General features: G+C 44.0%; 1 protein-coding gene across 1 annotated transcript in view; it reads right to left on the bottom strand.

Annotated features, from left to right (window-relative positions):
* Positions 1 to 13,435, bottom strand: part of MLLT1 (MLLT1, super elongation complex subunit) — a 64,149-nt gene that overhangs the window by 16,459 nt on the left and 34,255 nt on the right. The window contains exons 4-7 of the mRNA XM_019513135.1: positions 11,042 to 11,185; positions 7,417 to 7,542; positions 4,578 to 5,123; positions 833 to 952 (exon numbers count right to left, since the gene is read on the bottom strand). Of these exons, the coding sequence (XP_019368680.1) occupies positions 833 to 952; positions 4,578 to 5,123; positions 7,417 to 7,542; positions 11,042 to 11,185 (936 nt within the window). The remainder of the gene's footprint in view (positions 1 to 832; positions 953 to 4,577; positions 5,124 to 7,416; positions 7,543 to 11,041; positions 11,186 to 13,435) is intronic.

The raw sequence follows: 13,435 nt of genomic DNA, 5'->3' as shown, positions 1-13,435 counted from the left end.
ATGCCAAAATCTTGTTCTTCATCTTTGCAAAGATATTTGATGCACTTAGTCTCATCTAAGTCTCTAAGACAGTTCAGATGCACCATTTTTTCCTAAAGTTCCATATTTGTTCTCAAAATACGTTTTAAAGACGACTTATGAAAAAGCCACTACTTTAGTTCATCAGAAAAACGCTGAGAAAGCTAGACAGTAATTGATATTACCAGTCTTAAACTTTCTTAATTGGTAGATAATTCTTATGGTTCCATCATCGTGGCAGTGCAGGGTACAAACCATCACTTACTCTTTGACTATAGTACCGAGAGGATCCAAACAGGATCAGGGTACAACTGTGCTAGGCACAGTGCACAATTAAAAGGATCCCTGCCCTAAAAAGATTACAAAGTCTAAACAGCAAGGACCAAGAGAAAGGGACAGATTCCAAGCAGAATAAAATGAAATGTCACTGGTTCCATGACATTTTGGTTCTTTTATTTTTAAATTCTTTTGAAGTGGCTAGGTTTATTTTATTTTTTATTTCCTCACATATGAGGTAGTAAGGAGAAGTGACAGAATGGGAAGTAAAGGAAGGAAATTAATAGCAAGCAAAGGATCTGGGAGGGTGAAGGGAATAAGGGAGACACCTAGATGAAGAACCTAGAAGTTGAAAAGAGTGAGAGAAGGATGAAGAGGAACACAGTGGAGGACAGATGGAAAGAGGCTTCAGCAAAATGATTAGGAGTGGGGAAAGCAGGAGGGGAACGGAGCAGCCAATTAATCAGCAAAGAAAGTATGCCCACAATGAAAGTTGGAGACGGCATGGTCTGATGGTGTCACCAGAGTCTATAGGTACCTGCTGCTGCTGTTGCTCCTGACGGTTTGACTCTCTGGCTGGCTCCACCCTGGTAGTTTCTCCTTTCCCTGAGCCCACATTGCTGGGGTAAGGAGTGGACCCAGACAGGACCCAGTCCCCCTGGAGGGAGAGATTGTCTCTGCACAGATCTGGGTCTCAGGGCAACGGGGAAGGGGTAGACCCAGATGGATCTCCCCCCTCTTCCACCACTCCAGACACGTCATGCACACATGCAATATTTCTACAATTTACACGAGCATCACAAATCATGAGAAAATTACACCCAGGGGTGGATTTCAGTTGTACAGATAAACTCGCATAGTTATACGTTTCAAGTGCTGTGCCTGGAATGCCAGACCCTGATCTACTGCTTGAAAAAAGTTAAAGGCTAAATCTAGTGGTGCAACCAAGAAAGATCTCACATTGATCTTTAATTTCTACTTGAGAGCCATTTAAAAAAAAAAAGCTCAATTTTTCATCTTATAGAAGAGACCGGAAACAGCCCTTCTGTATCTTCAACAGAATTCACCCCAAGCAAGTTAAGAAGCCATCACTATCACTTGGATAATTAATATGTCGGAATATAAGCAGAATTAGGAATTGCACTTTGACATATCAATATGCTAGGAATTAAGAGTTGTTTTGGCTATCTGTTCAGTGCTAAATCAGTGATAAGAAGTACCAATAGGCCAAGTGGCTGGTGAGAATTTTAAGGCATCTACTTCCAAGCATGGTTAGAAGCAATATTCTATTCCATTAAAAAGTCGGTATTCTTGTTGTGCAACATGCCTTAGTGTGTGCAATTGCTGTCTTGCCTTTTTCTCAACTCCCACTTCAATTTTGAATGCACTTTGGTGGCCACAGCTTTGAGACCTGCTGGAGCTGGAAGCCAACACACTGTACCTTCTGTAAACTGCAGCCCTCAGAGATTAATATTTTACACCGTTTTTGAAAAGTTAAATGGTAATGTTTTGACTGATAAATCATGTTGGAATTCAACACCCAATGCCACATAACTTACCAGGACTGCTTTTAAGTCCAGTAAAGATTTTCAGGCATGTCCCCTAAATTATTTATCAGGAAAAAAACAAAAGAGTCTGAATTTCCCTAGGACAAACCAGAGTCTCTTCTGCCTTCCTCTAAGGCAATGAAAGAGATTAGGTGATACTGCTACACGTGATCTTAAAAAACAAAACAAAACACATCTTATCTCCCGTGTCTGTATACAAAGCATACAATTCAAGGGATGATGAGAACATAATGCTTTTATCTTAAAATGTAAGTGGGATTTAACTCCTACCTAAATAAAGAGTCCTTCCATGGCTCTGACCTCCCTGATGAGTACATTTTGACTGACATAAAATAACCACAATAGGAAAAAAAATAAATCAATTTTACAATGTTTTAACTAATGGAACTGCAGCTGCAAATGAGTAAAGTAAGAATATTGGCTGAGTCACCTCTGCTAAATCCCAATATCCAATGAATATTTTTAAAAGTGCCTTGAAATTCCAGTGTTACATTTGAAGAGAAGCATAGTGTCCAGAGGGTGATCGGGCCAGTCTGGGGTAATGTATGGCTCCAGCTTGATATTTAAAATGAAGATACACTGGGCGTTTATACATAAGCTCTGCACAAAGTGCCAGGGACACACACACGCTGCTTTAATTACAGCAGCTCTGGAGCCGCTCTAATTAAAGCGCCTGGAGCGTCACATGCATCAACGTCCCTGCCCTGAAAAGTGGCAGTGGGGGTGTTTTAACTAAAGCACATCAAAAAAGCTTTAGTTAAAGCACCCCCACCACCATTTTTCAACACAGGGATGCCAATACATGTGACATTGGAGTCTAATTACCGTGCTCCAGCAGACCCGATTACCCGAGTCTGCTCCAATGCACTGTAATTAGTGTGTTGGTGCAGCCTCGATGCACGTGTATGGGTACCATTAAGCGTAGCCCTTAGGCTCACAGCATATGCACAATCCAAGTCCCAAAGTAGGTAAAATTTGGGATGAAATGGTTGTACAGACAACTTCAAGACCAGGGCCAGCTCAACAGTAAACCTCAGCAACTGTTTATTTTATAGCATTGCTGAAAAGTAAGGACTGGCCTAAAAAAAAGAAAAAAAGTGTTAAAAAGTGACAAGTCTTAGAGTCAATTACTGTTTTGTGCACCTCTCTGGCCAAATATGTCCTGCAAGACATTTTACATTTCATTCTAAACCAGGAAGAAGAAAGTTTCTTTTGAGACTAGCCTCATCCAGACTAGCACCGTATGGAAGTTTTCTAGTGCGGGTTGGATCAGGAAACTTAGGCCTTACCTTTACAACTTTCTTGCTGAACTCAGGACCACTGCAAAGTAAATCAAACCCAATCCACTTGCTCCCACTCTAAACATACAAAAGCCCAGAAATGAGATGCAGCTTCGAATAGCAGTGAGCCTTCATGCTGGCACCACTCTCAGGTTCTCCCAAGACAAAGGACTGCACTTTACTGGTTTTTACTGGCGGCCTTGAGAGTGAGTTGGCAGGGCTTATTTCCCAATTCCAGGCAAGAGAGGGGAGTAGTATAAACATGGCCTTAATGCCTCAATAGGCTCCAAGTGCATTTTTCTCAATGCTCCAATTACTTTCTGACTCTTAGCAGCTACATGTAGGCGACCCTTCCTCTCCCCCAACGCCAATCTGAGTTCGATGCAGAAATAAAAAAAGGTAAAGTGGAGGAAATACTTCCTCCACAGCTACCTAAAATGGCAAGACAATAAGCCAAGCCCTGCCTGTGGTTTAGTCTTCCAGTACTGTGCACCTGAAAGGCAGAGGCAGAAAAAGGACCACGAAGCAAGGCGCACAACACATGGATTGACTTTTCCACCAGGCACAAGAAGAATGCTGCTGTGATTTGATTCAGAACAGAGAATGGAGTGCATAAGCATTAAACAACACCACTTAAGAGAAGTGACAGCATTCCCCACCTCCCCAAGGAAGGGGAGGGGTAGCGAAGCACCTCTGCCCTCCCTCTTACCAAGACGGCTGGGACAAGGGAGTGGAAAGGAGTATAGCTTCCCTTAGCTCTAGACATCTACACCATGACTAAACGTCCTAAAATAAGTCAACGCTGATATAGCCAAGTCCCACTAGAGGGCACGTGGACCAGTCACTGCAGGTACCCAACTTTATTAGAAATCTTAGCACAGCAGGCCAAAGCCCTTGGGTTAGCAGGTGTCTGGCAGCACTGACTAATGCACTATATTCTCTGTTCTTGGCATCGGTCTCAGACAAGTCACTATAATTCCTTTTTTTATTTTTATATAGGTTTTCCAAAAACAAAACAAAAAAACCAACTCCCCCCACAGATTAATTCTCTCATTTTTACACTGGGATCGCGCTGGGCTCAAAACTACAATTTCAAAGATGCTAAATGGACATAAGGCTTGTACCCCTATTCTGTAAATGTCACTTCAAAGAACCCAAATATGGATGACACTATAACTTAGACATACATTTCAAGATTAACTGTGATTGCAGGCAACTCCTTGTGTAGCGTTGAACATGTGAAGCAGTGGGAAAACTAGGTAGGGAGGACAGGAATCACATGAATTGTGAACTCTGAGCACTGCAGTTTTGCTTGAAATATAGCTATGCAAAGGCCATCTGACTGCCACCTTAGTCTCTGGATATTGTACAGCATTTTCTAAGCGTCAAACCACATGGCTCATCAACCCAGATAAAAAGAAGAACCCATTCTCACCTCTGACTTAAAAGAAGTTTCATCCTCTGAATTCGACTCCTCCATCTCCACAGGTTTTTTGATCTCCTTGGCTTCACTTTCTGATTTTACCTTTTCCACTTTGGCATTCGTCTTCTCCTTGGTTTGCTTCTTCTCTGGGTATGAGGAAGACGAGGTTCGAGGAGAAGTCCCTGGGATGTTCTTCCCCCCTTTGGAGCTGCTCTTTTTTTGCTTTTTGGCACTAGGCTTTGGTGACTCCACATTGGAGGGCCTTTTGCTGGAAGACTTTGACTCCGGCTGTGGCCCACCCTTTGGAGAAGTGTTCTCCAGTTTGGTCTCTTTCACAGCCAGTTTTGGTTCCTTGAAAGCAGCTTTAGGAGGTGCTTTCTCCTCCTTAGGCAGTTTGTTCTCAGCTGGCTTTCTAGAGGAGTCTTTCAAAGGCTTGTTTTGTTCTCGTTCGAGGTCTTTGGAGGAGTTTTTGCTCTCAGAATCTTTCCTTGGCCTCTCTCTATGCTCCTTGGTTACTTTATGTGGTTTGGATACTTTGCTACTGTCCTTGCTTGCATCCTAAAATTCAGGAACAGAAGGCTAGGTAAACGTCTAAGACCCATTTGTAACTATTAGCCAAATGTGCATGAGCCATGGAGGAGACAATATCAAGTGTAAAACAAAATGAACTTTTACACTAAGGTATTCTTTTAAAACAAGCATTCTAGAAACAAAACAAGAAGCTTACCAAGCTAAGTATTTTGCTCTGCCAAAGCAAGCTATAGTTGCAGCCTGCTCCAACATGTGCTATGTATCAACTCATCCTATACTGGAGCTTGGCAAAAACAGTAAGGTCTCTGATAGTTATGACAGAACCATGGCTTGCTACCACTATTGATCTTTATCTACAAGCAGTACATACAGATCAGATGGAATCTGTCTGTCTCAAGGGACAGGTGAGAATTATGGGGAGGGAGTAAGTAAGTCTGCTTTCACTTGTGGGTGACCAGCCCACTCAAGGCCACATGTGATCTTCAGCCATCATGGCAGGAGGAGAGGAGAGTCAATATGGAACGGAGAGTAACAACAGCCTCTCAAATTCAGGCATTTATACACGTACCTTTTTGTCCTGCAATACACTGGACTTCTGGCAGGTCAGAGCAACTTGATTAATCGAGTTTGCTCCACACGTGAGCTGATGTGCACCACATGTAGCTGTATAAGTTGCAAAATCCGTGTCAACATGCAAAAAATGGCTGCGGTGCGCTTTTGAACTAAAACACCTCCAATGTGTTTTAGTTCAAAAGTGCACCGCCACCATTTTCTCAGTGCTGAAGTGCATTTCGCCACTTAAACAACTGCAGCGCAAGCATGTGCGCAAAATGCCCTTAGTTTCTATTCCCTATTCACCATGTCCTAGTGTTTGATTTCTGTCAAAAAGAAACTGAATTGGTCACTATCGAAAAAGTTACTGTTACCCTGCTGCATACCATAAGCATCAGGAGAAACTAAAAATGCAATTCAAGCTTAGGAACCATAGGGAACATAGATAATGGGGGCTGGATACAGAACAGAAGGGTTTAACCTAATGTTTTGTGTTATGCATACTAGGACAAAATACAATGCAATATCTTAAGAGAGTTACCTCCCATAGGCTTAACTACCTATATACAAACCTGGTTGCATTAGGCTAGTGGAAAGATAATTTCATCTTCTTCTGAAGCATTAGGAATAAGCTAATGCTGAATGGAGGAAGTTTTGATTCTCTAATCCAGTAGCGCTCAACCTTTTTGGTCCACGGGCCGGACTGACAGTGCCCAGGCTGCCCATGAGCCAGATCAGGCTGATAGTCCCAATCTAGCATAAGGTAGGTGGAGAGGGGGCATCCCAGCTCCAACCTGGCTCCATGGAGGCAGGAAGAAGGGAGGGGGCAGGCAGGGGGTGTGGCCCAGCTCTGTAGGGGAAAGGGGACATAACCTGGCCTCAAGTAGCTGTGCAGGGCTCAGAGTTGGTAATTTGGCAGGGGACACATTTATTACCAGTACTCCCTTGCACCAAATTTCTCAACCCGTGGGGCGCCCTGCGGGCCAAATACCGATGGCTCTGATGGCAACTGGAGGTTGAACTCCCCAGCTGGAATGAGACTGAAATCCTAAGGCACTCTGACCACAGCTTCTGAGATGCAGCAAAAAGATCCAATGGTCAGAAAGAACTTGATTTTGGTTTTAGACTGAGGCTAGGGAACCATCAGCTCTAGCAGCTCATTGTGCAATCCCAGTTCTCTAAAATTCCTCAAACTTCTCTTTCATTTTTCTAAAATTTCACTTCAAAGGTAGCAGCAAAACACAAGAACTCTAAAGGAATCAAGGTGTCATGGCACCCCAGGGAACCATGAGATCATTTTAAGGGTGCCATGCAATATTACCTCATTTACAGGCATATGCACACCTATCAGATTCACAAGATAAACTCAAGAGTTTTCAAAAAGAAATCCACAGCATCAAAAACATTGTGACGCTGCATTCTTAGTTCTTTGCAACAAAAGAATCACTCCATTGTCAACAAGTGAAAGCTGGAAGCTAGCACTTTCCAAAGGGTGCCTTGAGTCTAAAAATGTTGAGAACTACTGCTGTGGTGTACTGGGACTACCTAAATCTGTGTGGATGAATGGGTAAGTTATTAGACAGGAACCCCCACCCCCTAACAGGCCGGAAACTGAGAATGGCAACAATGATCCCTGAAGACTGCGCCTCCTCCATGATGCCAAGGAAATCAACTTCGCTGCTTAGAAGAGAACAGCACAAAACAAAAAGGTAAATTTCCAGAAGTAGAATTCCAAATAACCAAAATGACTGCATAACATGCCACTGACCTTTGACCCATGGGATGGTTTGGTCTTCTTGGGATCAGAGAAGGCCGAGAGTGGTATTGTGGGTAACATAGGATAGTCAGGACTTGGCCTGGACACAGTTTCTGCTCCTTCTGGCATTACCATCACCTAGTAATAAAACAAAAGACAAAATTAGCTGCGAGTAAAGAAGTACTGCATTAACATGATTATTCGTGGGCTTAGTGACTTAATGAATGGCCATTTTTATTCAAGCCTTTTTCCTCTTAAAGAATGTAAGGAGCATCTCCTGCTAGATTACCATTTAAGATTCCCAACACTATGATAACACCTGAAACGGAAAATATTCAAATTCATGCCCATTCTCTTATGTTCACAGGACCTGGAGAATTTTTGCAACCAGAAATTGCCGTGGTAACCAATTTATTAGCAAGATCAGAAGCACAACATGAGGAGAACCACAAGAGGCCAAAATGTCTCGATTCCACTGTATTCAGTCAAAGTAATTCAACTGTGAAGTTGAGGCTGGAAGGAGAAAAAAAAAAAAGCCTCTTTCACATGTTTTGCTCATGAGTAGGGCCTAGTTTAAATTGTGATTTTGCATTTTTTTTGGTGAAGACCACAAAATTAAGTGATTTTCATGACAAATGTGATTTGCAACAAAATCCCATGATATGGCCGCTTGCTGAAGAGTTTCCCAGCAAGGAGCCATATCATGGCATTTCACTATAACAAAATGAAAAATGGGGCCACACGACCTATGTCCCCTTCCTGCCACAGCAGTGCCTAGCCAATGAACCCGGCCCAAGAGGGGGAAGCCGTCCCCCAGAGGCCAGCATTCCCGTGGCACTAATCCACAGGCACAGGGCAGCTGCAGCAGGGGGATGAACCACATGGCCTCCCCCAGCACAGTGGGGGCTTAACCGCCCCCCAGCCCGGCATGTTCCCCAGCCCACCATCCCCCAGGACTGGCTGCCTGTAGCCATGTGCCCAGGGAGCTCTTGCCTCACATCACAGGGCAGCCTGGCATGCTGGGATCTGTGGGGCAGGGGTGGGTGCAGAGCCCTCAGGGCACAGCGCCAGACCCTGCTCAGAGGAGCTCCCAGTCTGCAAGCAGGTCAGTGCCCTGGGCCAAGGTGTTCCTGTTGCTCCCCATGGGCCAGGAGTTGTGCTGAGAAGGGCCAGGGCAAGCTGTGGCATACCTCCTGCTGGCATGGCAGTGTGAAGCTGGATGCCTGGTGCTGGGATCCCACTCCCTCCTGGCTGATGCGGCTGCTGCCCCCACTTAGCTCTGCCTCGGAGGCACTCCTCTCCAACTGCTCTCCTCTCCTCTCTAGGGGCTCTCCATTAAGCCCCTAGGCCTGGAGCTGTAGCCTGGAACCCTCCCCACCCACCTGAACCTAAACCTGCCATATCAAAATAGCAAAATCAAAATGAAACAAAGGCCATCAAAATAGCCTCAAAACAAAATGAGGCTAGCCTAAATGTTTTGAAAGTTGAAACGTTTCGACCATAGCACTGGGGATGGGAAGTCAGTCCAGCTAGGCTGACTTCCTATCCCCAGCGCAAGATCCGGTAGGGGGCGGGAAGGCAGCCCACTGGGATGCTTTCCTCTCCCCCACCCCGCACAATCTAGCGGGGGTGATGGAGAGGCAGCCCAGCTGGGCTGACTTCCCGCTCCGCTGGGCTGAGTTCCTTTCCCCAGCCCCATGGTCCAGCAAAATGTTCAAAACAGTGTCAAAACAACCTTACTGTTTTGACGAAGTGAAACAGTGAGGCTTTTCAGCTCGAAATTATATTCGATACAAAACACTGTTCTGTCCAACCTCAGAACTGAAGTCAATACGGAACAGTGCCATTTCGCACAGCCCTATTAGCAAGTTGGGCCTGCGAGCTAAACCAGGCCTTACTCAAGAGCTAAAGGTTCAAAAAGCTTTTAGAAGTGTCATGTCATATAAGCAATTTGCAGGGAATCCATCCTATTTCTAAGCATCTGCCTACATCTGATGATGTACTCAACTTTAATATCCAAGCCTAGAGGAGAGCAATAATGCATGACAAAAGCTAAACCATACACAATGTTAAAAAGAAAAGTGCAGCTGAAATAAGCTGCTGCTTCTTGTTTCTCACTTCTGAAAAAGTTCTAGACAAACTGACTTTGTATTTGGTCGAGTAACTAATACTTCCTCTCCAGAGGTCACCTGCTTGTAGACAAACTTCCTAACAAAGGAATATATTTTACTGTTCAAGAAAGGAAGATAGTAGGCAACCCACCTGGCAATTAACTCAAGAATACCTCAAATAATGTGATGCAAACCAGGACAAAATTATATATCCAGGGTGGCCTAAAACTATCTCGAGACAAACTCAGACAAGAGACTAGAAAAAGACTCGTTAAAGTGTTAGCACACTGGCTACTAACTGATTAACCTCACATGGAACTTGCTGACAACCTGTACAGAACTACCTGATATTTCACCAGTTAAGTCCTCTGTACCAATTTCCACAACAGTGCCACAGATGATCCATTGTGCCTGCTTTGTCCTTATTACTGCAGCTTAAAAGGCATTATCTATGTTTTGTTTTATTTTGTTTTTTCAAACTACTTTGCCAATTTCTTCCCTCCAGCTCCTATTCTTTTTCTTGCCTTTTTTCATTTCTTTTTACCAGGTGCCAAATCTAACACTTGTAATCCATTCGCTACAGTCTTGATCTTCCATGTTCCTCATTTTCCTTTCATTCAGTTTTCCTTCTTTCTCTGTTTCCCAGGCATTTATTCCAGCTCTATAGTTTCATAGTTGGTAGGGTCGGAAGGGACCTGAGCAGATCATCGAGTCCGACCCCCTGCCATGGCAGGAAAGAGTACTGTCATTTTTCCTTCACTCTAATTTATACGTTACTTATCCCACTTAATTCTCTCCATATCTCCTTGCTTTGCATGACACAATCAACTTGAAAATTATTCAATACTCATTAACAACTGGTGGCCATCACCTCTTTGTGGATGAAAAAGATGTACTTCCACATGCAGAGACAGGCTCTCTTCTCGGGCTGGTGTAAATAGCTCAATGTGAAAAACATATTTTAATACTTCTCTCTAGTTCTGCTTTCCATGAGGTAGACCACTGCCTCCACACTCAAGAAACAGCAAGTAGCCAGGAGTGCCAAGTACTTAGCTTGTTTGTGGGAAGAATGAATAGAGACACCTCAACAGCCTTCCCCCTTTTTTTCAACCCCTGTTGACATGATTGGTTGCACTTAATGGCACCAAGCAGATCATAAAGGGAGCTCACACAATGAAAACAGCAACAACCAGATGGACAAGAAAACGTCACCATCCAGAGGCATTCACAGAATACCTGAAAACATGATGTTCTTACGACCTTGAAACGGCAAGTGGTCTCTCAAACTGCATCTGGGAGCTGAAGAATAGCATTCTGAAGCCTCTAGCATTGCTGTTAAAATCACCAGAACCCAAATTTGGGATAATCCCAGGATAAATGCAACAAACGGCCATACAATCATTTACCAGAGCTAAGGTGATCAGAAAAGGAGACTGTCTAAAGTAGAGAGAAAACTCTCACAACAAAATGAGCAGGCTACACCTTTTAACAAGCCTCTTCACATCTCTGGTTCTTCTGGCACTCACCCCTCCAGCCCTAATAAGTTTGCGGCGGAACTCCTTAGTGGGGTTGTTGAAAGTCAGTTTCTCGCAGCGAAGGTGGTTCACGGGTGGGTTTCCCTCCAGATTCAGGAACAGGTCGTATGTAAAGCAAACTTTCTTCGGTTCCTCCTAAAACCAAGAAAGCAGAAGACTCGTGAAGGATCTTGGCAAGTATGCTCAGTTAGAGGTTTCAAGCGGTCAGCCCCAGGAATACTGAATGAACCCTTGAATGAATGTCACATTCATAAGAGTTTTCATCCCAAGATCACAGAAAACTTTTCAAACCTAGGCACAAATACTTCACTTTTTAACATGCCTGTACTGAAGACCTTATCTAATATTCACACCAGAAATTGAGACATAGATTCCCCCTGCAGTAAGGAGTCATATACAAGGACACTAACTGACACCTGCCAGAACCTACTATTTACAGGGCTCCCAGGCAGGACATAAGGTTCAAGAAAGCAAATGTGAAGTGTGCATCTTGCTCTTTAACACCACTAGATAAACACAGAACATGTCTACTAATCCCCTTCAGGAAATACTGGAGCTATAGCAAAGAGCGTAAGAAATACACATTCTTTAATATTTAGGGAAAGGACAATTTCTCGATTCAAAGGGGCAAGGGTACTAGGGAGATTAAAGGGAAAGTTTATTAGAGTTACAAAATCCCTTCGGATCTGCTGACTGCATGAGCTGAGTGGATGTTGCCCTCCTCCTTTAAGCTTTCTAGGATCTATTAATGAGCAGTCTTTAGCAGCTGAAATATGGGGTTTGTATGCAAGTCCCAGGGAGCCTTTTTAGTATTTGCAGCCAAATAGTTCACTTTCACTTAGAGCATCAGTGTGTAAAACAGCCTCCCAGCAGACTGCTACTGTAATTCCTTCTACACACGTATAGAATTCCTTAACAGTCTTTATCTTCTTCAGAAAAAGTAATATTTTCTACTAGTACCCACATACTAGGTTAGTAAGACAACACACACTTGAGATTTCTGCCCAGGTTTACCGAAGCTGATATGAATGCTATTAGTTTTTTTCATGCTATGGAAGATTAAACTGTCTCCTACAATGTTATAAAAGGAAGAAACCATATGCTAGGGCAGGAGAATCTGAAAGCGAAGGCACTTTCTGATAAATGAGAGGAACACAGTGTGTAGAGAGCGAATACTAAGTTAAATAAAATCAACCAGATGTATGGAACAGGGTTAATAGTTTGCGATGGGTCTAACAAAGGTAGTGGGTACAAGGACACAACTTTAAGCTGATAGTGTCCTCCTCCCTGTGTATCATCACCGGCCACCATTTTTGGCTGTACAACAAATGTGCAGCTATTAAGACAAGGGAATTTTAGACGCTGGGATGCTTTCAGTTTCTAAGCACACAGCAGTGCAGAGCGTAGCTCTATTGGTAGTGAAAGGATTCAATGGGCCGCACAGACAGCATCCTGAAGACGATTCTAAATTGCAAGGGGTGTCCTCCTAACAAAGGTAGTTCACCAACATAGCACCTATACAGCTATTTGCTATTGTCTTTACACTGCTCTGTGGATAAAGAAATAAGGAGGAATGTCCAACAAGCCATATACACAGGCCTGACAGTAGTAATAACGACAAGAAAGGATTCTGTCATCTTATTGCAAAGGCAGTGGTCTCTGGGAAGAGGGGACACCTTCCTCTACTGCCTTAAGGCCATACCTTTGATACCACAATTTCAAATGCTTTTCTACTCCCTAGTACTGCCACAGGCACTGAATTTGCTGACCAGGTCCCTACAACATGTAGCAACCATCTGTATATGTCCTACTCACTATGGCAGTCCAAAGCCGCAAGGATTTGGGTGAACTAGTATATCATCTTTCTTTCAACAGGGGTCTGCTTTAGACCAGTATCTCACTCCCATTTTGCAGGGGGAGGGAGAGAAAGTTTCAGCAATCTCAGCATTCAAGCTTAGGTTTCCCACTCCACGCTCATGGTTTGATTCGGTACCTTAGTGGGAAATACTACCATCGCCATGCTGAATTCTTTTTCGTACTTCAACTTTCAGAACTTTCCAAAACAGATGCTACAAGAACTGACCAAGCAAGCGTCACAGGCAAGTTCCAACCTCCTGATGTAAGGAATTAATGAATAAACTGTGTGTTCTCCCACGTGGCAATGAATTCTCACAAGCCTCAAGGCCAGAGCTGTCCCTTGGCGGGGCAAATTGGGGCGACCACCACAGGCCCCGCATTTTTGGGGCCCCATGGACAGTGCTATACAGGCCCTGAAGGTGCCACCACTCCATGCGGCTGCTGCGCACTGCTAGCCTCGCACTCTGGCTGCTTGTCACCCCCCCACCCCCCAATGCATTCTGGATGCTCACCGCCAACCCCACCCCA

Source organism: Gavialis gangeticus, unplaced genomic scaffold (assembly GCF_001723915.1).
Source record: "Gavialis gangeticus isolate Ggan-Ray unplaced genomic scaffold, GavGan_comp1, whole genome shotgun sequence".
NCBI lineage: Eukaryota > Metazoa > Chordata > Crocodylia > Gavialidae > Gavialis > Gavialis gangeticus.
Note: the sequence above shows the minus strand (reverse complement) of the source record. Positions and strands in the feature narration are given on the sequence as shown.